Consider the following 27,627-nt stretch of genomic DNA (forward strand, 5'->3'; position numbering starts at 1 on the left):
AGCGGCATGTACATCATATTGTTGGCTTCTCTCATGCTTTGTATATAAAACATGGCCACACACTAACATTGGTCGAAAGCACCTAGCGGTAGTCTTTTAAACTTCATCTAGGAGAATGTGAACAATCACGAAAAGTATTTTGAGGACATAAGAAACAATTACACAAGGCCATAAAAGCAATAGAGCATCTTTCACTGACACTCAAAAAACATAGATCTTTACAACCTGCTTTATCTTGGCGCGGCAAACTGGGCACCCCTACTTTTTACCTTGGATCTCAATCAGGCATGACATGCATCCAGACAAATGACCACAAGGGATGCAAGCCCCCTCTATTGGAGCATCCAAACATATCACACATGTTGAAGGTATGCTCTACTGAGTTTCACTGTTACTAGGCCCACCTTCAGGCACATCCCATCCATTGTACCCAACTTGGGATGGCTTGTACGACCACCTGTTGCTACTACTTCCTGCTACTACTCCTTAGAGGAGATGCAGGTCCTCTCGTAGGGCCCCGATTGTTAGGAGTGGAGCTATTTTCTGACGAGTTGATCCAATAAACTGGTTTGCTGTCTAGAATGCTCTTGTGTGCATTGGGATGCAGTGGTCGCTCGTCCATGGAGGAGGAATGGATATAGGTAGCGATTGCCATGGATAATTCTAAATCTTCGTTTTTCGTCAGTGATGCAGTTGCCGGAATAAGTGGTGCCGTTAAGGAGGGATTCATCACCTGCAGGGTAGAACGTCAGATAGCCCATACTCTCCAACAAGCTTCAGTTCTACATCCAAACGGGGCTTCTTAAAGGTCTTCCCATTCAAAAAGAGCCTGTAGAAGTGTTGCGACTTTCTTTTTGTATGTATCTTCCATTTGCGCCATTCTAAACAAGAAAATTTTCTTTAAATAATCCTATCACTACTTCTGAAATTGCTGGCATCAAACACTTGGAAGTTGGAACTAACTAATGTTGTAGTAAGTGTGTTTTAGTACCTTTGTGTGTCTGGCAAAGTAAACAAGTTATCGCTGAACAAGCTCATAAAACCTATAGCTTAAATCAGTCATTAATAATGTTTAGCTCAAAGAAACAAACATTATTAAATGAACTAAAATACTGCAAAACTATGTAAATAATCATATGGGCATCTCTAAAAAACTGAAACAAATAAATGGGTATCATTATAACGCATCAAAATAATCAAAACATCAAGAAGTTTCATAATCTACTATACAAACTAAATTCACAAGCACTAATAACCACACGCGCTAACAATGTATGCGATTACAAGAAACAATTAAACGATATCTCAAACTTGTTGCTTCTATTAACCACAATTTGTTTTTCAACATGTCAATTCATATATATTTTTATTTCTAATAGGCATACAATAATTCTCTAACCATTTTAACTTATAGTTCCTTTTTCATTTGTTTTCTCGATGAACTCCTTGGTGTCTTGTGATCCTTTATCGGATTTTTGTTGCACAATATGAGTTAACGGAATCTTTTGCGGTAAGATGACGAATCTTTGAGCGATACCGTGATAATCACGAAGAAACACACCGATTTGAGATGGTGGTAAACTCTTCTTAGCAAAACTTACAGATGTTATCCTAAACCAGAAAACATTATAAAAAAATAAAAAAGGATGAATAAATATTATAAAATAGATTTGAGGTTTTAATTGCTTACATCTTGAGATTGGACTTTGAGCCTGGTGAGCTTCTCTTGTATGCCAAACCATCGAAGAGATCTAGTTATAAGAAGCTTAGATCGAAAATTGAGAAACTTTCTGAGACTGAATAATGTTCTTGTTGATCAGAAAATTGATTAATTGTTTGGTAAACAGTTTTTCTAGATTCGAAAATTTCTGGAGTGGAGAAGAAGACGACCGTGAGAGATGATCAAACATTTCGCATTTTTTCGTTTTTTGGTTTCCGAAATATTTTGAAATTTTGAAATTTCGCGATTTTTGAGTGAATTAGATCATCAGATCTTGAGGTGGGATCGGACGGCTGATGAGAAGTGTGAGATAAGAGTGGCAATATTAAAGTGGCACTCTAGACAAACCATATATATATATATATATATATATATTATTAAATTAAATTTACCTGTCAGGCACTAGGTTTGCTTGATGATAGCGAGTGGGATGATTCTCTGAAAGAGGCTAGTGGATTTCAAAGCCCTAAAGCATTACGTGAACTGTTTGTGACATTAATGTTGAAGTGCGAGATATCATTTCTTGAAAAATTATGGGTAAAACATCATCATGCTCTTGGAGAAGACTTCTTATATCGATATAGAAGAAACAATGGGAATCAGACATTGAGTTTATCAGAAGAGAAAATAAAAAATTACACTCTGTGTGAGATTGAAAATATCATGCTCAAAAGAGGAAAAACTTTGGCAACTGTGAAGGACTTTCCATTTCCAGATATGAAGGACCAAATGCCAGCTGGGAATAAAATAATTACAGAAGAACTTGACTATAACTGTCGTGCATTACGTGATGAATACGTTAAATTGCATGAAGCCCTTATCTTGGCGAAAGGGAAGTTTTCCAATCGATTCTGAAGCAGTATATTCACATAATGGAGGTGTATTTTTCGTTTATGGCAGCGGTGGAACTGGAAAAATGTATTTGTACAAGACTATCATTTCAAAGTTGAGATCAGAAGGTAAAATTATACTTGCAGTTGCTTCTTCAGGAATAGCATCACTCCTTTTACCGGGGAGGCGAGCAAAGACATTCGAGGTTTAATATTCAAATTCCTACCAATGAAGATTCAACTTGCAACATCTCAAAACATGAAGCACTGGCCAAGCTCATACAGAAAGCTGATCTTATTTTATGGGATGAAGCACCAATGACTCATACGCACGGTTTTGAAGCTGTTGATAGAACTTTAAAAGACATAATGGATGAAGAAACCAAACATTTCGGTGGCAAAACATTTCTAATGGGTGGTGACTTCAGACAAATTTTGCCAGTTATTCCAAGGGGTAAAAGAGGTGACATTGTTGACGCTTCAATAAATAGGTACGGTTTTGGATATATCAAAAAACACAATTTTATCAAATAATTCGCTTAGTAACCTTGAACAAGTTTTTTTTTTTTTACCATCTTTATCTATATTTGACAAGTCTAAAATCTGGGAAGAATGTAAAGTCTTTCATCTGACTCAAAACATGAGATTACAAAATGACATAGTAGACCCTAAAACAGTTAGCTCTATAGAAGACTTTAGCAAGTGGGTTTTAGATCTTGGAGATGGAAACTTGCTAGCAATTGCTATGGAGAATGATATTGAACGAACATGGATACAAATTCCAAAAGATCTCCTTATTCCAGAATCCGATGACTCTATCCAAGATATTGTGTCAACTATTTATCCAGATTTTGCCAAAAATCACAACTCGGTTAAGTACCTCAAGGAAAGAAGCATCTTGGCCCCTAAGAATGAAACAAGTGATGAAATTAACTCATACATTATTTCATCACTGCCAGGAGATTTACAGAGTTACTTGAGTGCAGACTCACTTTGTCCCATAGAAGGTTAGCACATCAAATAAATAAATAAATAATTGTTTTCCTTTAGACGTTTTTTACATTTCTTATAAGATTATTTAATTATTTTGCAGGAAAGTCTGCTGAACAAGACGTTCTCTATCCTACAAAAATTTTGAATACTCTTCAATTTTCTGGAGTGCCAAACAATAACATTGAGCTGAAAGTTGGTGTTCCCATAATGTTAATGCGGAATTTGAACCAGATTGCAGGGCTTTGCAATGGAACTAGGCTGATTGTGACCAAGTTGGGATCCAAAGTTATTGAAGAAAAAATTATAATAGGTAGTAATATAGGAGATCCAGTCTACATTCCAAGAATCATCCTGTCATCGAGTGGCACCAAGTGGCCATTTGTCTTCAAGAGAAAACAATTTTCTATCAGAGTGTGCTATGCAGTGACTATAAACAAGAGCTAGGGACAAACTTTCAACCATGTTGGTGTTTATTTACCACAGCCAATTTTCACACATGGACAATTATATGTGGCTGTTTCAAGAACAACATCTAGACAGGGACTAAAATTTCTAATAAAAAGGGAAGACAATGAGCCAAAAGGATATACACAGAACATTGTGTATAAAGAGGTTTTTCAAGCAATTTGATTAAGGTACTGTTCTTATGATTAAACTTATCAACATCATAATACTTAATGTTTTTTGTAATATTATTAATAATATTTTCTGTTTGCGTTGGAAATTCCTTTGCAAGTGATTGTAAGGCTCTATTATATCTGAGTTTTGCAGTGAAGGACTTACCACTAAAATCGTATACATGTTTTTTTGCAGAAATACTATGTGTGTATGCTGGAATGGTGATTTGATGATACTGCATTAGAAGCCGGAGAGAAGATTGTGTTTTTATTTCCTATAGTACTATGAAAAAATAACACTAGGAAATGAATTAAGAATGATCTAATTCATTAGGTGAACTTATAAACCTCTTATTCCATAGGTTACTATTTCATACCAACTTTGTCTAATTTCTTTGTCCTATTACGTATGACATTTATGAAAAAATCTTATGCTATCTTCACTTTTTTTTATTGATATTGACTGGACACTCAACATCATTCAGTGTGATCTAATGTAGGAACTTTAGATCTGACTCTTGCCCAGGGTCGATCTCAGGAATCAGGATTCTATTTTGTGGAAAATCAGACCATTCAGTGGTGGGCTGGTTTGGCCAATGTTTGTGCAAGTTATATGCCTATTGCCTATGATAAAAAATATGCCTATTGCCTAAACTGGATCATTGTCACCCAAGGGTTCTTGCACGGTATGCTTACTTTTGGATAAGAAGTATTGATTTAGTGTGTTTTGCTTTGGTAGTTGTTTTCATGAAAGTTAGCACACACTATCATCTATTTGTAATTTTGAATCCCTGTTCTTTGCGACATTATGTCATGTGTGGTAAGTTGGTATTTAACTTATTCCCCCTGTGCTTTTGATTATATTTACTGAGAGATTTGTTTTCATTGTTCTCCTCCTTCTGGTGAGAATAATATACTATATTTTGTCCATTGATATTGCAAGGCTATCAAGTCCTGTCTAGATATTGGTTAATGTGACTTTGACAAGGGAATATAGGTATTAAACTGGCCAGACTTGAGCTAGCCATGAAAAAAGGTGAGTTGTTGACCAGTTCTAACTGACAATACCATATTACGGTATCGCACATTCGCACACATTAAGCAAACTACAACTATACTTGCATTTGGTGTAAGCTTTGAATAACTGTTTATCTTTGGATCAACCAACTTCCCTCCCAAGTTATTTGAGCTAACTTACTTATCGTCTTGATATTGGTAATTCTTTCTATAGTGCTCGAAATAAAACAAAGTGTGTGATACTGGATGAGGTTGCTCACGTGTTTGTGCTTATTGGAGCTTCTGTTAAAAAAACACACAAAGAGAGGCAAGGGTGCTCCACACAGGAAGGTGATGAGAATGGTGGGAGCAGCAGGGGTGTTGCGGTGGGAAAGTCAAGTAAGAGGAATGTGATCTTCAGGGACACAGAGTTGGGGCCAAGTTCAGCATTTGAGAGAAACCGGCGGAGAAAAGGTGATGCTTATCAGGCAGGAGTGTTTTGGGTCATAACAACTAAAAACAAAGAGTTTCACTTCGTTTGTGAAGGTGGGGTTGAAGTAGCTGAGTTGTGGGTGAGAAGGATAAACCTGGTAACTAGAGAAGCAATCTTTGCCAAAAAGCAGAGTGAGACATAACAAGAGCATTAACATTTTGATTGGGTAACCTGTACAGAAGTTTAAGAAGAGTACTTCACCTCAAAGTACTTTTGAAATGTTTAGTTTTTGACTTCTTATTGTAAATGTTTTTCTCAATTTCGAGTACATGTGGATTGTTCTATTGAAAGATATATGCAATGAGATTCTTAGTATTTGTTTCCTAAGCTTGGTTGTCGCTATTTTTTTGTGTGTGAGAAGATTGCAACTCAACAGATAGTCTTATTTGGTAATACTTTAGTTAAAGCACCCGGCCTAGACATAGTCATATTGGTACTTTCTCCAATCATATTTCAACTTCATTTCTAAGCAAGGAATTACTTGATATGATTGAAAAAAAGGACAAGGTACGGCACTATAAGGGATAATGTTTATCTTCATACGATTTCGCAGAAGAATCCAATTACGAATTAATCAATAGAATCTACCACTAAATCACTATAAGGGTTAATGTTTATCTTCATATGATTTCTCAGAAAAATCCAATTATGAATTAACCAATAGAATCTACCACTATATCTTATAGATTTAGTATGACTATATTGTAGGAACCGTTATGGTTGCACCGAATGATCTACGAACCGCGAAACACCATGCGCAGCGGAATAAAGGGTGTTCACGGTTTGGTTAGAAATCATACCTTTAGATCGGCTAAGATAACACTGAGAATACAAGATCTATGAATCAGGAACCTCTTGATCTTCTGTTGTATTCCTATCCTTATAATGGACGTTGTGTGGGCAACGATCTACCAACCTTTTTTCTATCTCTTTGCCTTTCTTTTTCCAATCAAGTGAATAGTAAATCTAGCCAAGAAGAAAAGGGTTTCTATTTATAGGCTACAACAGGGACCATGAGGAGAAATTAGGGTTGGGCCTCCTGACGGGCTTGGGCTTCCCATGTTCGCCCAGAACACACGGCCCAAGTTCATCAACAAATGGCTTATTTCACTAAAGGTCATTGTTGCACTACCGCCCTAATCCCAAATTACGTATTACGTTTATGGGCTCCATATTATATGTTTGTGGATCTCCCCGTGTTTAAGATATCGAATGTCCGTTGATTAAGTCAAGTTACTGACAACTACATTAATCAACTTCTTACGTCCTTGAGTAGTACCACTCAACCTCATTATCATGTCGGATTAAATCCACCTGCAGGGTTTACATGACAATCCTTATGAGCTCCTCAAGGGGACATCATCAACCCGACTTCTTGCGGGTCACGGATTCCTTCTATAATCAACAGCACACCTTACATACAATGTCATTACCCAATCCATCGAGTTTGTTGATTCACAAATGAATCTCACTCATTGATGATTTAAAGCAATGTAAAATGCACGTAAGTGCCCGTTATTATATCCGGATTAAGAGGACAAGCATCCATAATAACAAAGGTGTTTGTTCTCTTATATAGTCAGTATAAAGATAAACAACCTCACTTGGTCCTGTTCAATACACACAAAGTGTACTAGTGTAATCATGTAGTCAAGATAGACTAATACCATATTATACTATAACCGTACCAATGGTTTGTCCAAATCCATCTAGGTTGTGAACGTTTACTTATACTTTATAAGGTACTGATGATATGATCTTCTGTGTATTACCACACACCATATCATCTACAACATAAAGTATTAGACGCATACATATAACTAATAACATATATAATATGTATGACATTTGCCCATATGATTCTCATTCAAAATATAAAGAATTAGAGTTAATACAAAAGTAATGCTTTTAGTATATAACCCTATCATATATTAATGTCAAAGTTTATCTTCTTTAAGAAAGATTTACTTACTACGTCTTTTGTTCAACATTAAATTCCTATTACCTGCGTTTCTGAGAAGAATAGTTTAATTCAACTTCTAATTCATACTAATACTAAACCTATAAATACAATACCAATATACAATTGTCATTCTAAACTTCTAAACAAAAGAAGATAAAATCTTAACTAATCTATTTATACTCCATGAACTACAAACTTTTAACAATATTTTGATACTGTTAATGCTTTACAGATCAGACGAAATGGCAAGGAAGTGCAAAACTTTTGACGAACTGAACCTTAACTCAGGATTTTGTAGAATAAGAGCATGAGTCAGCAGACTCTGGATATCACAGTTTAAATAAAGACTCTTTGGAACTGAGATGATATTAATTGATGAAAAGGTAAAATTTATTTGTTTAGGCTATTGAAATTAAAACTCAAGTTTCATTGTTTGATAATTTTAAATGTTTTTGTTGCTATAAATAATTAGGACTATTTTGACAAAAACAACGTTGCTATATTACTGAGATTTTCAAGGTTGTTGACAGGAAAACCAAATTCATGCTAAAATCAATAAAGTTTTGCAAAAAGACTTTGACACAAAATTAAAACAAGGAGAAGTTTATTATTTTGAAAATTTTGAGGTAAAGCAGCCTAATTTAAATTTCAACCTGTGAGATCCAACTTCACAATATCATTAAAAAAAGAAACAGTTATGACTACTTCAAAGGAAGACACATCAATATTCAGGCAACACAAATTTTCATTTGTTGAGTTTGAAGAATTCATGGAGAACAAGATGTACTATGTCAAAGCGTGCAATACAGTTGGTATGTTATTAATTACTTAAAGTTTTGTTTTGTACATGTATTTTTGGTAATAAAATTTTCTACTAAACCGATTTTATAGGGCTTCTAAAAAAAGTATCAGCTCAAAGCCCATATGGTTTTAGAGATGTTAAACTAATGAATGAGAGGTAACATACGAAGAAAATAAATAATTCGACAAATTTTTTTACAAAATAAATTCTTATTTTTTATCTCTTTTTGCAGGAACTATGAACTGGATTGCTCTATGGGGTGAAGATTCAGAAAAGATTGTTGGACTAAACAATTCTAACGGAATTGTCATAGTCATATTAACGTCACTCCATACGAAAAAAATTGGACGTATGCAAGTTATTAAATAATACTCAATGTTTACATGTCCAATTTTATTATTTTTAAAAACTTACTTTTTATTATTATCTAATTTGACTCCATAGTTGTCTTTAAAGCAACTGTCACATTAGCAACACAAGTATACTTCAATTTGGATATACCTCAGTCTAATGAAATAAGAAAGAGGTAAAAATAATCTAATATGTTTATTATTTAATAATTAATATATATTAACACATAAATCTAATCTAATGCAGCTTTGAGACTGAAAACATTCAAATAGAGTTTGAGGAACATAAAGAAGGTGAACCTACTTCACTTTTGGAAGTACTTAGTAAAGACATAGTCACCATCACTGACCTAATTAAAATAGGCAAGGAAAGATGCAACCAGGTTAGTTTGTAATGTTGGAATTACGCAAGGACACATGCAAAAAAGTTATTTATTTCATTATTTAAATCCTGATTTGCAGAAAAAGTCATTCACTTGCAAAGCAAGATTCGTAAAGCTTTTTGAAAATCGTTGAAACTACAAATCTTGCAAATTATGTACTGTCAAACATGTGGAAACCGGGGATGAACCATACTGCAAGGATTGTAAAACTACTTACAATAAACCATCTGAGAGGTAAACAAATTGAATTTTTAAAAACACATTGAATTTATATGTTACTAATCTTTTCAATTATGTTTTCTCTTTATGCATAGGTATTATCTTAAACTTTGTGTGCAAGATGAAACAAATCAAACAACATTTATTGTTTTTGGAAATAGAGTAGAATACATAGTACAACAACCATTTGACAAAATTAAAAAGATGAGTTTAAAGGCGAGTAAATATAAAATTATTTAATGATACCAAGTATAATTTTTTGGAAAATATATATTAATGCATTTTAATTTCTATAAGGCTTAAATACATAAATATACAACGTACTTAGGTCCTATTAAAACTTGTATCAACATAAATTTTTTTTTAACAAACGTATCAACATACTAATATCAATTTAACAAAAATAGCAATCTGTTAGAATCTGTCAGTTAAGTGCTAATGTGTATTTTTTTTCAATTTTTTTTTTTTTTTTTTTTTGTATTTTCCACCCGGCATAATATTAGGTCGTGATGTGGCGAAAATAATACACTTGATATAATGGGCTAGATTGATAACTCTTAAGGCCCAAAAACAATAACACTTTTGGGCTTTAGCAATTACTTATTATAAGGCCCAACAATTAAAACAAGATGATGTCATTGTCTTCTTCAACAATGAACACGACCAGATCTAAGCTTCAACACCCATTACTAATTACTTTGAAACTTAACAATGGTTTTTAATCTGTTGCTCTGTTATTAGATGTTCAACTGAGCAACAGGACATTATGCGCCTCCAAATTCAATATGACATATTACACTTCTAAATGAATAAAAAAGATGCTTCAGTGATCATGATCTTAAATTGGACCATTAAATTTGCTCTGAAAAGAAACTTCTTTAACCATAACAGCTTTATTGTTTGCCATGTGCAGCATGACTATCAATGGTTGGGTATTCATGATATCAGTTGGGTTCAAGTCTTGTTTACGCACCTGAATTTGATAAGTGATTTCGAGGGGAGTCTTGAAATTATCTCGTGATGAGTTCTTGTGGCAGGGTTGGTTCGATGGTTAAAGTTTTTGATTTTAGGGTTTGCTGGTTCGATGGTTGGGGAAGAAGATGAGGGCGAGGGTGATCTTGTACACTTAGTCGTTGCTTAGTATAAGAATTTGGGTTAAATTGTTGGGCCGGGTTATAATCTTTTGTTTCATGGGTCGGGTTCTATCATTTTTGGGGGCTAGGTCCTTATTCTTTTTGGGCCTTAAGAGTTATCAATCTCACCCATTATATTAGGTGTATTATTTTTGCCACATCACGTCCTAATATTATGCCGGGTGGAAAATACAAAAAAAAAAAATTGAAAATAAATGGACGCATCATCACTTAACTGACGGATGCTAACAGATTGTTATTTTTATGAAATCGGGCATAGTACATTGATACGTTTGTGAAAAAAAATTCTATGTTAATACAAGTGTTAATAGGACCTATGTACGTTGCATATTTTTGTATTTAAGCCTTTCTATAATGCAGGGCAATGATTGGGATGAAATTAAAGGAGAACTAGAGAAAAATACTGGAAAGACATACATCTTCAAAGTTGTGATAAACGAGTACAGTATGCATAAAATGTATCCAACATTCAGTGTAAACAATGTCTTGGAAGAAGAAATTGATAAAGAAAAAACGAAATATATATATTGACCCAACAGACAGTCAAGTTTTGTAGTCACACTACTAAATTCCTTGCTCTTTAAGACTAACATAACTTCTCACTTATATGAGGAAAATTTCAACTCCTACAATATTAGAATTCAGGAGCACAAATAATATAAAAACTATCGGAATTGCAACTCTTGTAAGTCCGCATAGACACGATGTATATTTGCCAACTTTGTGAACTACTATTTGCATTTATATTAAGAAATCAGTGATGACATTTTCTGAGAATTTTAGAGATTTCTTTCAGAGCTTAATATTCTAGAGTGAAACACTATATAATTGAGTGAGAAGAAGATCTTCATCAAGATATTCAAGTGTGAATCAACTCAGATCATCTATTGAGTAGACGTGCATGCAAACTGAGTTTATCTATCAACCAAGGATCTCAAAAAATGCTTGATCCTGGTGTATCGAAGAACATTCCTTCCCTCAAAACAGTCATAACATGGTCATATAAAGAGGGTCCTATTATTGACAGACCCCATTTTGTGTTGGGCAGACCCCGACCCAATTTGGGGTTTGTAATTGTGTTGGACACAACCAAGAGTATTGGGCAAACCCGATCACCAAAGCCCGATAAAAAAAAATCGGAAATAACCAGTTACCACCCTTCGTCGTCTCCGCGAATTCAACAAAAACCCACCAAAACCAAACCAAAAACCAAAAACCAAAAATTGATTCGGTCTCCCACCAAATTAAAGATAAATATTCATCTCCTACTCTCCTTTAGCCACCATTTCTTCAATTCGCACCAAGCACGTGCAAACAAGGGTGTTTTCAACGGCAGTACATAATTGTGTGAATTTCTTTGCCTTGGCTCCCGATACTGTTTTGTGTTCTCCCTCTTGATCTCTCATCCTCACTTCAACTGTCACCGTCAATCTCATGAAAGCAATTTCTAATTTCTATCTTCTAATTTTTAATTTGTTTTTTATTGCTTTCTAATTTGCCGATATTGTCTTCTAATTTCTAATATGTTTTTTATTGCTTTGTTTACAATCCTCTTCCATGTTAGGCAGTCATAGTTTATCTTAACTTGTTTTGGTTGATGAGGAACTTGTGAAGATTGTTTGTGTGTATCATCTTGCATGGATATTTCACACCTTAGTAAGAGCGATTGTATTGTTTTTACGCTAATAATAGCAGTTATTTATCTCAAGCTATTGAATAGCTCTATGGTGTATGAAGTTCTTTGTTATATACTTGTTTATGCTTAAGTAAATTTCTTCTAGGAAGTTAATGATGCATGGCTTTGTTGGAGTTATCCCTCACATGAGGAGAAAAAAGAGTTCAGTTTGCGTGGAGAAGCCTGAGCACACACGTGCTCATATTAATCTTGCTCAAGGCACGCACGAGCCCATGCCGTGGACAACTTACAGTGTTTTGAGGGCGCGCGCGCTCGACTTTGGCCTTGCCCAAGGCGCGCTTGCGCCCATGCCTATTTTTGGTAGAATTCTATTTTTGTGAAATCGCGAGTTTGCAATATAAGTTGGGGTTTTTGACAAAACCTAACACACATAACATAGAGAGAAAACCCAATCTTGAAAGCAATCAAGATTGAGAGATAACCTTTACAGAAACACAAGCATGTAAAGAGAGAGGAGTGATCTAGTACGGTGAGAGACTAAAAGGAGTGATTGTAATCTTCCTACCAACTTTATAAAAGGATTAGCTCTTGTGGAAGTAGGCATCATTGGCCGAACCACGGTATATCTTTGTGTTGTGGTATGTGTTTTACTTCTTTACATTATTATCCGTTGTTAATAGTTGTTTAGTGAGTTGGGTATGTTAGGATAGTTGTAGCAGATATTTAGAATTTGTCTAGAGTTGCAGTGAGTTCATATTACAAGTTATCTGTGTAGTGGGGATCGATTGGTATCAGAGCCAAGGTTAGATTAACCTAGGGTGTTATCCAAATCTTGTTCGGAAGGTGTTTGACAAAATTCCTAAGAGAAGATTTGAGTTTAAATAACTTGTAGAGATGGACCATTCTGTGAACACTTGCATGACAAATCTGAATAGAGGTAACTACACTATGTGAAAAGCCAGGATGGAAGACTTGCTCTATTGCGAGGACCTGGCACAACCCATTGAGAATGGGAGAGTAAAACCAGATACAGTATCTGATGCCGATTGGAAGATGCTTGATGAAAAAGCGATTGGGTGCATTAGACAACGGATTGACAACAATGTAATCCGCCTTTTATCCCAAGAGACCATAGCTTTCAGCCTATGGAAGACTTTAGAAGACCTCTATGAGAAGACAAGAAAGGACACACAGAATAGCTCCTGTCACTCAGCGATCCTTGTTATAGAAAAGCAAGAGAGAGGAAAAAGCAGAAAACCATCTCATTCAAGAGGTGATGACAAAAGAAAATCTAGGAGCGCGAGCATACCTTCTAAGAAATACTTGTCGTGCAATCATTGCGGTATCCATGGCCACTTCAAGTATGAATGCATAGAATTGAAGAGGGATGAGAAGACTAGTACCCATACAAGTTATAGTTGAAAGAAAGCACTATCGGTAGAGACTCCACATATATCATATCGCTTCATATGGTGAAGTAGGAATTGTGTCAGACGGTGACGAGTTATGCTTGAGCACTTCAGGCCAGGGTACAGAGTAGGTGGTAGATATAGGTGCTTCTTACCACGTCACACCCCATAAAAGTTTCTTCACTACCTACAAATCAGATGATTTTGGTGAGGTGAAAATGGGCAACAATGATGTCTCAAAGATTGCAGGCATTGGGGATGTTCATATAGAAACCAATGTCGGATACACCTTGACACTCAAGGATGTAAGACATGTCTCTGACATTTGACTAAGCCTAATTTCCGCTGGGAAGTTAGATGATGATGGCTTTGTAAAGTCGTTTGGTAACGGGGTATAGAAACTGAGCAGAGGTTCCATTGTAGCAGCCAAAGGGAAGAAAACTTGCTCTCTTTACAAAACACAGGCTAGTTTGTGTAAAGCAGAAGTAAATGCGGCAGAAGAAGAAGCTTCCTCCGAACTATGGCACAAGAGATTGTGTCATATGGGCAAAAAAGAAATGGAAGTTCTTGCTAAGCAAAAGGCCTTGCCAGACATCAAAGGTACATATTTAAATAGATGTACTCATTGTTTGGTAGGAAAGCAACACAAGGTGTCTTTCCAAAGATTCCCGTGTCACAGAAAGGACAACGTCCTTGAACTAGTGCACATAGATTTATGTGGTCTTATGAAAGTAAAGTCCCACAGGGGAGCTTTATACTTCGTGACCTTCATTGATGATGTGTCGAGAAAGGTATGGGCATATAGTATGAAGACCAAGGATGAAGTACTTGGCATGTTTGAGAAATTCCATAGCATGGTGGAAAAAGAGATAGGGAAGCTTTTGAAGTGTATTCGCTCAGATAATGGGGGTGAGTACATTGGGCCGTTTGAAGAGTATTGCCAGAGTCATGGGATTCGTCATGAGCAGACCGTTCCCAAAACTCCGCAGCAAAATGGTATAGCCGAGAGGATGAATCATACCATTGTAGAGAGGATGAGATGCATGATGCCTCACTCTAAGCTACCTAGAAGTTACTAGGTAGAAGCAATGCGTACAGTCGTGCATGTGATCAGCCTATCGCCGTCAAAGCCTCTGAATAGTAATTATCCAAAGAGAGTATGGTCAGGCAGAGATGTTAATTATGGATACTTGAGGTTATTTGGGTGTAGGGCATTTGTGCATATTCCGAAGGATGAGAGATCCAAGCTTGATGACAAAGCCAAGCAGTGCATTTTTCTGGGTTATGGGGATGAGAAGTTTGGCTACAAACTCTATGATCTTATTAACAAGAAGGTAATCCGAAGTCAAGATGTTGTGTTCTTAGAAGACCAAACCATAGTAGATTTTGAGGAGGGTGAGAAGCTACAAGATTTCACTAATGATCTTGTTGATTCAGAACCAGAAGTTCCTACTGTGGAGCGTGCAGAAGGCATTGAGAATGCAGAGAACCATGGGCTTGAAGCTCATGATGAGAATCCTATTGCTCATGATGGGATAGAACCTATTGATATAGAAGATGCAGATGAAGTGCATGAACCACCACCAGAGCAAGCAGAAGTGCATCCTCCTGAGGCACCAGCAGATGGGGCAAGGAGGTCAGACATAGAGAGACAAGATTCAACCAGGTATCCACCACATACGTATGTTCTACTATTGGATAGTGGAGAACTTATGTACTATCAAGAGGCTCTTGAAGGTACAAACAAAGAGAAGTGATTGAAGGTCATGCATGATAAGATGGATTCTTTGCATAAGAATCACACTTATGAGTTAGTTGAGAAACCGGAAGGAAGAAAAATTCTCAAGAATAAGTGGATCTACAAAGTCAAGCATGAGGAGAATAATCCACACCCAAGGCACAAAGCTCGCCTTGTTGTGAAGGGATTTGGTCAAAGGAAAGGTATTGACTTTGATGAGATTTTCTCTCCTGTAGTGAAGATGACTTCTATCCGGATGGTATTAGGTATGACCACAAGTATGAACCTGGAGGTTGAGCAGCTTGATGTTAAGATAGCTTTTCTTCATGGGAACCTTGAAGAAGATGTCTACATAGACCAGCCAGAGGGTTTTGAGGTCAAAGGCAAGGAGCACCTAGTATGCAAGCTGATAAAGAGCTTGTATAGGTTGAAGCAGGTACCGAGACAGTGGTACATAAAGTTTGATTCCTTTATGGCGAAGTAAGGATACAAGAAGTCTGCTTCCGATCATTGTGTGTTTGTTCAAAAATTTCCAGATGGGGATTTTATAGTGATCTTGTTGTATGTGGATGATATGTTGATAGTTGGCCCAAACATCAACAAGATATCCAAGCTGAAGAAAATTTGAGTAAGTCCTTTGAGATGAAGGATTTGGGTCAAGCAAGGCAGATACTTAGGATGTTGATCACTCGTGATAGAAAAAGTGGGAAGTTGTGGCTTTATCAAGAAAGCTACATTGAGAAAGTGTTGAAGAGATTCAACATGGACCAAGCGAAGCCAGTCAGTTGTCCGCTTGGTGGCCAGTTTTGTATGACCAAAGAGATGTGTCCAAAGGGTGAGCATGAGCAGAGTCAGATGGAAAAGATTCCTTATGCATCTGTAGTGGGCTGCTTGATGTATGCAATGGTGTGTACAAGACAGGATATTGCTTGTAAGCTGATTTTGTCAAATCCGGGAAAAGAGCATTGCGAAGGTGTTAAGTGGATATTGAGATATCTCAAGGGCACTTCCAAATCATGTTTATGTTTTGGTGGAAGTAAGCCCTTACTTGAAGGCTACACTAATGCAGACATGGCAGGTGATGTTGACTCGATGAAGTCCACCTTCAGCTATCTGGTTACTTTTGCAGGGGGAGCAGTTTCTTGGCAATCCAAGTTGCAAAAGTGTGTTGCCCTCTCCACTACAGAAGTTGAGTATATTGCAGCCACTGAGTGTTACAAAGAGATTCTATGGATGAAGAGGTTCTTCAATGAACTAGAGCTAAAGCAAAAACAGTTTGTAGTTTGATGTGACAGTCAGAGTGCCATCCATTTAAGCAAGAATCTGAGTTTTCATTCTAGATCCAAGCACATACATGTGTGTTATCATTGGATTAGAGAAGTACTCAAAGACAAGCATTTGTGTATTGAGAAGATCCATACCGACAAGAACAGGTCCGATATGATGACCTAAGTCTTACCGAAAGGTAAGATTGATGTTTGTTGTGCTACTGCTAGAATAGTAGCAGACTCCTCCTGTTGATTTGGGAATTGCATGGAGGTATCCCACCTCACTGTTCGGGAGGGGGAGATTGTTGGAGTTATCCCTCACATGAGGAGAAAAAGGAGTTCAGTTTGTGTGGAGAAGCCTGAGTGCGCATGCGCTCATATTAGTCTTGCTCAAGGCGCACACGCGCCTATGCCATGGACAACTTACAGTGTTTTGAGGGCGCGCACGCTCGACTTTGGCCTTGCCCAAGGCGCGCCCGTGCCCATGCCTATTTTCGTTGGAATTCTATTTTTGTGAAACCACGAGTTTGCAATATAAGTTGGGGTTTTTGGAAAAACCTAACACACAAAACACAGAGAGAAAACCTAATCTTGAAAGCAATCAAGATTGAGAGATAACCTTTACAGAGACACAAGCCTGTAAAGAGAGAGGAGTGATCTAGTAAGGTGAGAAACTGAAAGGAGTGATTGTAATATTCCTTCCCACTTTATAAAAGGATTAGCTCTTGTGAAAGTAAGCATCATTGGCCAAACCACGGTATATCTTTGTGTTGTGGTATGTGTTTTACTTCTTTACATTATTATCTGTTGTTAATAGTTGTTTAGTGAGTTGGGCATGTTAGGATAGTTGTAGCAGATATTTAGAATTTTTCTGGAGTTGTAGTGAGTTCATATTACAAGTTATCTGTGTAATGGGGATCAATGGTATCGGATTAAACCCCAACAAGCTTAGATGCTTTGTTATATGCTCGCTTTAGCTCCATGATGTCAGAGTTTAGATTCTTGGATATATACGGTGTCAAGCATAGGGGGAGGTTATGTATCCCCGTCAAGCATAGAGGGAGGATACAATTTGAAGAGAAATTTCACTATATGCATATATAAAATGCATGCTATTTGCGTGCACCACACACATTATTGCGTGCGCTATTAAAAAAAATGGCTAACAGCTCTTATTAAAATCATTGATGATCACCCATAATGAACAAGTGCCGCCCCTGTCCAAGACTTGGGCCAGAGTCCTTCTTTCCTCCAAGGCTTTGAACATCAATTGACCGATGACCCTTCCCTCCGAGGCTTGGTCCTGATTGCTTCATTGCACCTAAACAAAGATTGTCTGAAAATTCATAGATTTCTCCAATGCAGCTAGTACCCCTTAAAACACTAAAAGCTCAGGCTTGGATTGAGGGGATGAACATAATGGAACACGAAAAACTTGAATACATTGGCCATGAATAGTAGTAGGTTTTTCAATCCTTCAAGTGCAGTTTTGTTGCTAGAGGTCTAGAGCTTATGAACTATAGATGGTTAAGTGAATTTGTACTTATAGTATTGTTTAACATGCTTTTATTTGACTGTGGAACTTGGCAGGGGTGATAAATGCTCTATTCAAACACGTGAGAGGATTTAGTTTGAGGAACCATCTTATGAGATTCATTATGAAATATAGAGAATTTAGTGTAAATTTTTTGTGTAGAGAGTAAAATAAAGAAAAGTGAGTTCTTGGTGTTGAAAGTTGGGGATGAATTTTTTGAAGTTTTGAAGTCATACCAAAATGATAAATCGTTGAAGAATGGGAATTATAGAACATCATATTTGAAATCTTGTTTCTCTTTTATATTGTTGCATTGACTAGTTTTCTAAGGTTATTTGGATATATACAGTGAGTTATATATCTACATATATACGGTGATGTCAGCTTACAGTATATATATCTACATATTCTTTGTTATATACGGTGGCCGTGGATATATACGGTGAGATATATATCATGTAAGCTTTGTTATATTGTTGCTAAGCTCGATACCTCTTATCTATTTTTTTTTTTTTTCATTGGTTGAGACTTGAGAGTATCTCTTTCTTTTGTTTAACTAGACCTAGTTGTGTGTAACATTGGCGACGCTTATATAGGATTATTTGTGTGGATACAGGGAAAGTGATTCAGTTTGTAGTAGGAGTACTTGTTAAGTGTCAATAATGAGTTACTTTGTGTTTTCTCATTCTATTGATACGAGAGTTCTTATATGCCTTACTTGGTGCTAAATCATGGGTGGATTGTTGTTGGAAAATGAAGCTATTCTAGTTCTCCATCTATTGATTGAACTTTTGTTATATGTACTAATACTTTTTTTTTCCTATTTATTTTGTAGCAATGCCTCGAACAAAGAATTTAGCAAAAAAATTCTACACAGGTGCTAAGAAGTTGTTAGGTGGGGGGGAGTAGTAGTTCAGGTCGCAATGAGGCGCCTGAGAAAAAGAGAGAAAGGGGAAATAACACCTCGGCATCAGTCCGTAGAGGGGATCGAAAAGCGGATGATCCCAGCAATATATCTTCGTGTTCTAAAAAACTCAGGTCTTCCATTTTATTGTTTCAAAGTTCCTCCACTTAAGGCTAAACAGGTTGCCTCCAGGTTACTTGTATTTAGTTGGCATGTGCCCAACACAAATTAAGATTTTTTTTTTGTGAATGGCAAATTTGTAAAATAATTTTTTTTTTGGGTCCACCCAACACAAAATGGGTTGTGCCCATAGCGAGTACCTATAAAGATGAGTATCAAGCCTTGGACACAAAACTGATTGAAAACATAGTGTTGTGTTATTTTGAATAAAACAAGAGGTGAACTTGGTCTTGGGCTTGGGCTTTTTGATCCTTTATCTTCTTTTTGGTAAAACATGTTTCCTAATAGGGTTGGAAACAGAATTGGATATGGTTTGGGAAATAAAAACGTGATGGACTTGTAAAATCCAATCCTTATCGGGAAACTGAAACAGTTCCCTACAATTCGGATCTACTAAGTGCTCCACATTTTTTCTCTATAAATACTCCTATAACAACAGCCAATAATATTTGCAAAACTAATTTATAAACTACGTTTTGGGCAATCATAAGATCAATATCGTGGTTATTACTTTTCTTCTTTGGTTTATCTGCAGTAAACAAAGGAGAGTATAACTGGCTGTTGTATCCTGGGGGTTGACGTGCTTTGTCTGCATAAAGAGGAACAGACGTGAAACAACCTTAAAGAAAGCATTCCAATTCATGCCTCAGCCAGCCTTCTTTATATCCACAGTTTGTTCTTGTTGCAGAAATTATATTCCATTATTTTTAAGGTTGTTTAACGATGAATACGAAGAAATGTTAATGTATCAACCCATTTTATGACTAGTAAGGTGGTAGCCGACTTGGCCCGGAGCAGAGTAAGGAAGTAGGAGCGCGATGCAGGGGATCACAGCTGCGGATCCCGAGGGTGATGTCAGCAGTTAATGGCGTCATAAGTATGACCAATGAGAACGGACGCGACATAAGAGAAGAAGAAATGGGAGCACTGGAACAAGGCCGCGGTAACCCTAAAGAGACAGGGGGGAAGATCGTGGCCAAAGGATGAGAAAGAAGATCAATGGACAGGAAGAAAAGGAAAGGGATATAAAAAGAATAGGAGAAGAGGAGAGAAGGAAAAAAGAGAGAGGCTGAGAGAGAAGACTTGGAAGAGAAGATAAAGGTATTGTAATAGAGTTTTTAGGTTCATACATTTGGCGCCGTCTGTGGGGACGAGTAAGTCCACGACCTAGTGAGGAAGAGGAAAAGTTAAAACATGGCTCCTGTTGCTAAGAAGGGAAGAGGAAGAGGAAGGGGGAGACCTAGAGGAGTAAGGGCAGAGGTCAGAGAGGAAGAAACGGGGAATATTGACAATGAGGAAATACCATAAGAGGAGGTTGAGGATACGGGGGCAGAAGCAACTAGATTGCTCCAAGAGGAAATAGGAAGGCTGAGGGAGGAAAATGATGAGCTAAGGAGAGAGAGGGAACCACCCGGGGAAGCGAATACAGCAAAACTCGAGGGTAGCGAGGTGGAAGGTTAAGGCATGGAACCCCCGCATGAGACCGGAGGGAACAACATTGGAGGCATTACCATGGAAATGGTACACGTGATGATCAAAAGGGACAGAGAAGCTAACCGCGCGTCGGAGAAGGAGAAACATGGCGCGGCAGAGAAGGTGGTGGTCAATTTGAATCAGAACCCGCTGGCTAACTCAGTCTGGAACTCCAAAGTACCCAAGAGGTTCATGCAACCCTGCTTGAGAGATACGATGGGAAAGGAGACCCGGCTGACCATTTACACCACTTCAGGCAGCAGATGCCTTTGTGGCAAGAAGAGAAGTACGATGGACTCCGTTGTATGATGTTCCCAGCCAGTTTAAAAGGGGGAGCCTCGGATTGGTATTACCGACTGGGGTCGCGGAGCATCCGAAGGTTTGAGGAACTGGAGCAGGCTTTCGTAAATCATTTCATACACCAAAGAAAGAGATTAGTAGATGTCGCGGATCTCTTTAACGTCAAACAAAAATCCAGCGAGACATTGAGGGATTTCCTGTGCCGGTTCAAGGAAGAAACACTACGAGTGGAAAACCTGGATGAGCGCACCGCCGTCATTGCATTCCAGCATGGCTTGAAACAAGGAACCAGGGTCCATGAGTCGGTGTTCAAGATTGAGGTTAATACTTTGCACACTTTATATCTGAAGGTGGAGAGATACATAAGGTACGAGGATATTTTGCAGAGGACTAGTAAGGAACACAAGAAACCTGAGAAGTCAATACATGCCGTGGGGGTGGAGGATCGGAGAGACAAAGAAAGGACCGTGGCATGAGAGGGGAGAAATAATAGAGGGGAAACACAAAAAGCAAAAAAGGGCAGGGAGCAAGCGAGAAGATAGTATAGGGAAAGAAAACTTTATCGCAAAATAGATCTAACTCCACTGAATAAACCATTGGAAGAGATCTTGCCATTAATCATTGGCCAACAGTACGTACTATGAGGCACCACGAGAAACACCCAGGGAATTAGAGGGAAAGTCGTTTTGTGCATATCACCAGGTCCGGAATCACGCAACCAATGAATGCTTTTTGCATTACAGTGGATGGTAGAGAGAATGATTGGGAGAGGGAAGTTGAAGGAGTTCATCAAGGAGGTGCCACCAGTGGAGAGAGCTCCGGCCGCAGCCAGGATCTTGGGTATTATTAATGTTATATTCAGTGGGGAGACGGTGGGGAGAAATGCTCACTGAGATAAGGTGCGAAGGACCACCAGTCTGCAGCAGATAAATGAGGTGTAGAGTAGTCCGAGACTGGTTCTAGGAGCTTGCAAGGGGAATGACCGGATAGAGTTCACTCTGAGAGACTTGGAATCAGTGGCCTCGCCTCACGAGGACGAACTGGTGATCACCATTGCAATGGGTAACTACATTGGTGAAAAGGGTCCTGATAGACTGCGGAAGTTCAGTGGACCTATTATTCAAGGGCGCGATGGAAGAGATGGGCATTGAAAGCAAGCGGATGAAACCCCCCAAACCAACTTATTTGGTTTCAATGGCAGCATGACAGAGCCGTTGGGGGAATTGGTACTACCAGTGACTGCAGGGCCAGTGATAGTGTTTACCCGGTTTATGATAGTGGATACCAACTCCCAATACAACGCGATCTTGGGTAGAAAATGGATTCACGAGATAAAGGCCATCCCATCCACATACTACCAGGTGATCCGCTTCCCAACTAATGGAGGGACATATAAGATAAGAGGTGATCAGGTCGTGGCCCAAAACATTCAACAGGTGACTGCAAAGGGTCTAGTCCGTGCACCAGAGAAAGAAGCATCTGAGAAGGACAACAATGTTGCATAGCAATTATAGACCATGGCCGGCGAGAAGGAGTCACTCGTCGGGACCAAGACAATGGATGAGATTGAAGTGGTGAATATCGGAATCGCGGAGGAAGAGAAGTTTGTGAATGTGGGGACAAGTTTGTCAGAAAGGTGGAAAGTGAGGTCGATTGCATTACTGACAGAGAACAACGATGTGTTTGCATAGACGATCGAAGATTTGGCGGGATTAGATTCGGAGTTCGCATGCCATAGATTGTACATGAAGGAAGGTGCCCGGTCAGTATAACAAAAGATGAGGAGCGTGAAACCTCAGTACGCGTAAGGAATTCGGGATGAAGTAAAGAAGCTGAAAGATGCGGGAATCATCCGCGAATGCCAGTTTACGGAATGGCTGTTGAATATAGTGGCAGTCCCTAAAAAGAACGGGAAGGTAAGAATGTGTGTTGATTTCACAGACGTCAACAAGGAGTGTCCCAAACACTGCTACCCCATGCCGGGAATAGATGAGTTGGTGGATAGAACTGCGGAGTTCAAGATTTTCTCATTCATGGATGCATCGATGGGATACAATCAGGTGATGATGTACGGCCCCGACCAAGAGAAGATTGCGTTCATAGTAGAGGGTGGAACTTACTGTTATACTAGAATGCCTTTTGGGCTAAAGAATGCGGGAGCGGCGCGTTTCAGAGAGTGGGCGAGAAGATGTTTGAAAGCAAGATCAGAAAGGCAATGGAAATTTATATATATGACATGGTAGAGAAGAGCATGACCGAGGACGAGTATCTGGCGGGCCTAAATGAAACTTTCTCTATACTGTAGAGACACAAGCTGATGCTTAATCCGGAGAAGTGTACGTTCGGGATTACCTCAGGGAAATTTTTAGGATACATTGTCACTTACTGCGGCATAGAAGCGAACCCAGACCAGATAAGGGCGTTGCTGGAAATGTCGTCCCCGCAGGATGTGAAAAAGATGTAGAGACCGGCCGGGAGGGTTGCAGCTCTCAACATGTTCATATCAAAGTCCTTAGACAAATGCCGGCCTTTATACCTACTCTTGAGGAAGACGAACGAATTTAAATGGACCGCGGCATGCAAAAGGGCTTTCCAGGAGTTGAAAGAGTATTTGGGGAAGGCACCGATCTTATCGCACCCAGGGTAGGGGAGAAGTTGTATTTGTACTTGGGGGTGTCGGAACATGCAATCAGTTCAGTGCTAATCAGGGTAGTAGACAAGGCAGAAAGGCCGGTGTACTTCTAGAGCAAGACCATGTTGGACGCTGAAACAAGATACAGTAGAATTGAGAAGTTCGCTTTGGCTTTGATCTTCTCAGCATTAAAATTGAAACCTTACTTTGATGCTCACTCTGTGGTAGAGGTGACCAACTTGCCGCTGAAGCAGGCCCTAAAGGCGGAGAAATCAGGTAGAATGTTGAAATGGGCGGTAATGCTAAGTTCATATGACATTGAGTATCAGGCTAAGACTACGGAAAAAGCACAAGCCATGGCCGAGTTTCTGGCAGAGTTTCCAGCCGAGGATCCCACCTGGGGGGAGGAGATGATTATGGAACAGGAAGTAGACCAAACCCGCGACCCTCTAGATCCTTGTGACATGCGGAATGGGTGGAAAGTCTTTGCAGATGGGTCCGCTACCGACACAGGGAATGGAATTGGGGTGGTGCTAGTCACACCTGAGAATACACGCCTGGAATTGTCAATGAATATGGGCTTTGCTGCGTCGAACAATGAGTCTGAATATGAGGCAGTAATAACAGCATTAGACTTGGCCAGAGATCTGGCGGTGAGAGAGCTGACAGTGTATTCAGATTCAAACTTGGTAATATGTCAGGTCAATGGGGGGGGTTTGCAGCCCGATGCAAAAGGATGGCGAAGTACTTGGATGTGTTAAGGAGAAGGGCAGACAAATTCGAAAGGATCAGTTTTATTCATCTAGGTCGGGGAGAGAACAGACACGCCGATGCATTGGCATATGTGGCCGCCGTACTTCCTGGAACTGAGGGCAGATCCATCGAGGTTAGGGTACTGAGCAAACCGAACACCGTAGAGGAAGGAGAGGTATGGCTAACTACTGATCACGAACCAGGGTGGATGGAACTCATTAAGAGTTTTCTGTCAGGGGGAGAAAGAGGACAAGCGAGAAAGAAGGAGAATGGAACAGATGTCATAGAGGTACACGTTGCTGGATGGAGACTTGTTTCGGCGTAGTGTCGGCGGACCGTTGCTAAAATGCCTGGGACTGCAGAAGGTGCAAGAGGTGTTGGGAGAAATTCATGAGGGCGATTGGGGAGCCATTCGGCCGGGAGAACTACGGCGCATCACTGCTAGCACAGGGGTATTTTTGGCCTCACATGAAGAGAGATGCTACCAAATATGCTAATGGGTGCCTGATAAAAGTAAAATGAATAGTTTTACCTACGAATAAATGATGAAACTTGAACGCAAGTAAAACTAATATTATTTTGTTGTCTAGGTTATCAAAGTTTTCTACACTCTCGATGCTATTGCACTAAGTGGAGTAGAGAATTCGTTCCACTCCTAGTTCTTTAGAATTAGCGTTTACTAAGATTATCAATCTACCAAGGTCAATGAGAGTAACACGAAGATTATACTACGATGGAAAATTATACTAACAAGATACGATAATGCAAACTACGGAAATACTAAGGTTTGAATCTAGATAAAGAATTAGGGGAATTTGATTCCACCTTGAATCCAACTTAATAAACTAGCATAGACTGTTGTAATCCAATTCTTACATTCTTACGATAAGAATTGGTCGTTCTAATCCCTAATCAGTCATGGCAATCTCTACCAAATAAATAACTAGCATGTGAGGAAATTTCACCCATTCTCATGGCGAATCAACTCCCTTCTAGAGTGGAATAGAATCTTACAACTAGTTCTACACTTCACAATCAAGTTTTCATCAAGGCTTCCTCAACCCCTCTAATGGAGGTTTAGCCTTGATTTATAAAACTATCATTTCTATATGAATATAATCAAGACATGATATCAAGATTATAACTTTACTATATTGATCAAATCAAGAATTCAAATCTAAATTAACAACTAAGAAATGATTAACAATTAAGAACTGAATTTAGATCTAAGTAATTTAATAAACCAAAACTAAAATTATGAATAACTAACTACTTTTATTAATCTAATGAAGAATAAAACAATGATTCAATAACTAAATTAATAATTTACTTTATTCTAACTAATTAATTGAATGTAAAAACTAGATCTAGAATTATTCCTCAATGACTAACTAAAAACTAGATTGCTTAAGAGTTAAGTCTTGTGTGTTCCAATGGAGGAGACAAGATCCACTTTTTTGTGCATAGGCTGAGGATCCATGTTTTGGGCCGGAAAATCGAGCCCAAAGCCCAATTTCTTCAGTCCACAAAAGTTTTTTCAGTTGGATTTGACTTCAATAGACTTTTTGTCCACTTTTGCTCCTCTGGTTGGGTCAAGGCTTGGACCATTGGAAAGCTCTTTCCGAGATGGTCGTTTTGACATAAGATAGGCCCAATTCGAGGTCTGAGTCTAAATATACGGCCTTCGAAAGTCCTGCTGACTTTTGTGCGCTATTTCTACCCGCGTTGACTTTGACTTTTCAGCTTTGACTAGGCTTTTAAAAGGCTTTTTCTACTTGAATCTTGGCTTTTAATCACAGAACTTCTTAGCAACCAACCATTGCTCCTTTATCTCACCAAAGTGACACATTTCTGCACATAATTGATTCCAATGCCTAAAATACATAAAAACACATAATCAACATTAACTCTTATTTATTACTCGCATAATTGGTCTAAAAGTATTATTGTTAAGGGGTTAAAACTACAGTTTTTGGCTCTTATCAAACCACCCCCAAACAACATTTTGCTTATCCTCAAGCAAATATGAGAAATTAGAATAAGTGACCAAAAATGGAGTTCTAACTACTCTCGTTTTGCCGAGTGCGATTGCATTGACCATATGCAACAAGGCCTTAAACTACTAGGAATTCCCTAGTGGACGAGTTATAGCCTCGTGAGAGTTTTTCAGTGAAGGTACTCACAAACTTCATCTATACTACAACGACTAAGAAATAAAACTATTGTTTCTTTATTTATGCTCCCAATTATTTATACATCTCACTAGCAATGAATACAGAATAATCAAGTCGAAACCTAAGCTAATATATGCATAATAATCAATAATCTATGAATAAGCATACATTACAATGAGTAATACTATGAAATGCACTAGCAGGTCCATTTTTGAAAACTCGAAATAGCGTCCTTAAGTAGGTCCTCACATAATGTCAAGACAAAAACCACTCTGATTTTTCCGCTCAAGTTTCACTACTTTAGTGCGCAGTGGGCACACTTTACCTTACAATCTCAATGACACACAAGAAAGTCGGAGTCGATCAAATACATCTGCCACTTACTATCACACTAACCTATTCCTAATTGAGCTAGAGGTCTTTATGAAGTGTTGCGGGGATTAAGAGATGGCTTAAGAAGGAAGGAAATGGATGTTCAAAAAGGACAAGTCTGAGATAATAGAGTCTTCATATTATGTAAGTAGAGAAAAACCTTGTTTTTACTTTTGATTCTACACTTTGTTTCTGTCACACCTAGAATTTCGACAGAGTATTCGGAAAAACAATATTTGTTCCCGACTCTTCGATCTTCGAGGTGTGACGCACTCTCAACTCCCAAAAACCCATAAACAGTTTAAATATGCGGATAATTAAAAACCAATAAAATTTTTAACTTAAACAAAAATCCTTTTCAGTACAAAAATTTACAAATAAGATTAGGTTACAAATCTATTTTCAATAACTCTTTATTTAAATTTACAAATGAAAATACAAATAACCTTGTCTCAACTGAAAATCTATATCACCTCAAGGGAAAACAAAACATATCCTGAAATGCAACACTAACGCAAACCACAAGCAGGAACCAACCTTCTTCAACACTAAACTTGTCAAGACTTATACACTATGTTCATTTAATGAACACACCCGATAAGCAAACATGCAAATTGGGTCAGCATTATAAAAATACTGGTGTGAGTAGCTCTAAAATCCAACATATATTTATACACATACTTACACAATCCATAAGGTAGTTAGTTCCTCCACCGAGGCGCCTTAACTCCCAA

The 27,627-nt window shown here is 38.2% G+C and overlaps 1 protein-coding gene across 1 annotated transcript; it reads left to right on the plus strand.

The window, feature by feature from the left end:
- Positions 1–23,716: 23,716 nt before the first annotated feature.
- On the plus strand, positions 23,717–24,355 carry LOC147477815 (uncharacterized). Its single transcript, XM_086586088.1, has one exon. It carries the CDS (start codon positions 23,717–23,719, stop codon positions 24,353–24,355), a length of 639 nt encoding a protein of 212 aa, XP_086442214.1.
- The last annotated feature ends 3,272 nt before the right edge of the window (positions 24,356–27,627 follow it).

The sequence above is a fragment of the Coptis chinensis genome, chromosome 9, assembly GCF_015680905.1.
Source record: "Coptis chinensis isolate HL-2020 chromosome 9, ASM1568090v1, whole genome shotgun sequence".
Lineage (NCBI taxonomy): Eukaryota > Viridiplantae > Streptophyta > Magnoliopsida > Ranunculales > Ranunculaceae > Coptis > Coptis chinensis.

Bases quoted from the DNA above. Each gene is read 5' to 3' on its own strand.
- LOC147477815 (XM_086586088.1), top strand. From the start codon at position 23,717: ATGTTGGACGCTGAAACAAGATACAGTAGAATTGAGAAGTTCGCTTTG.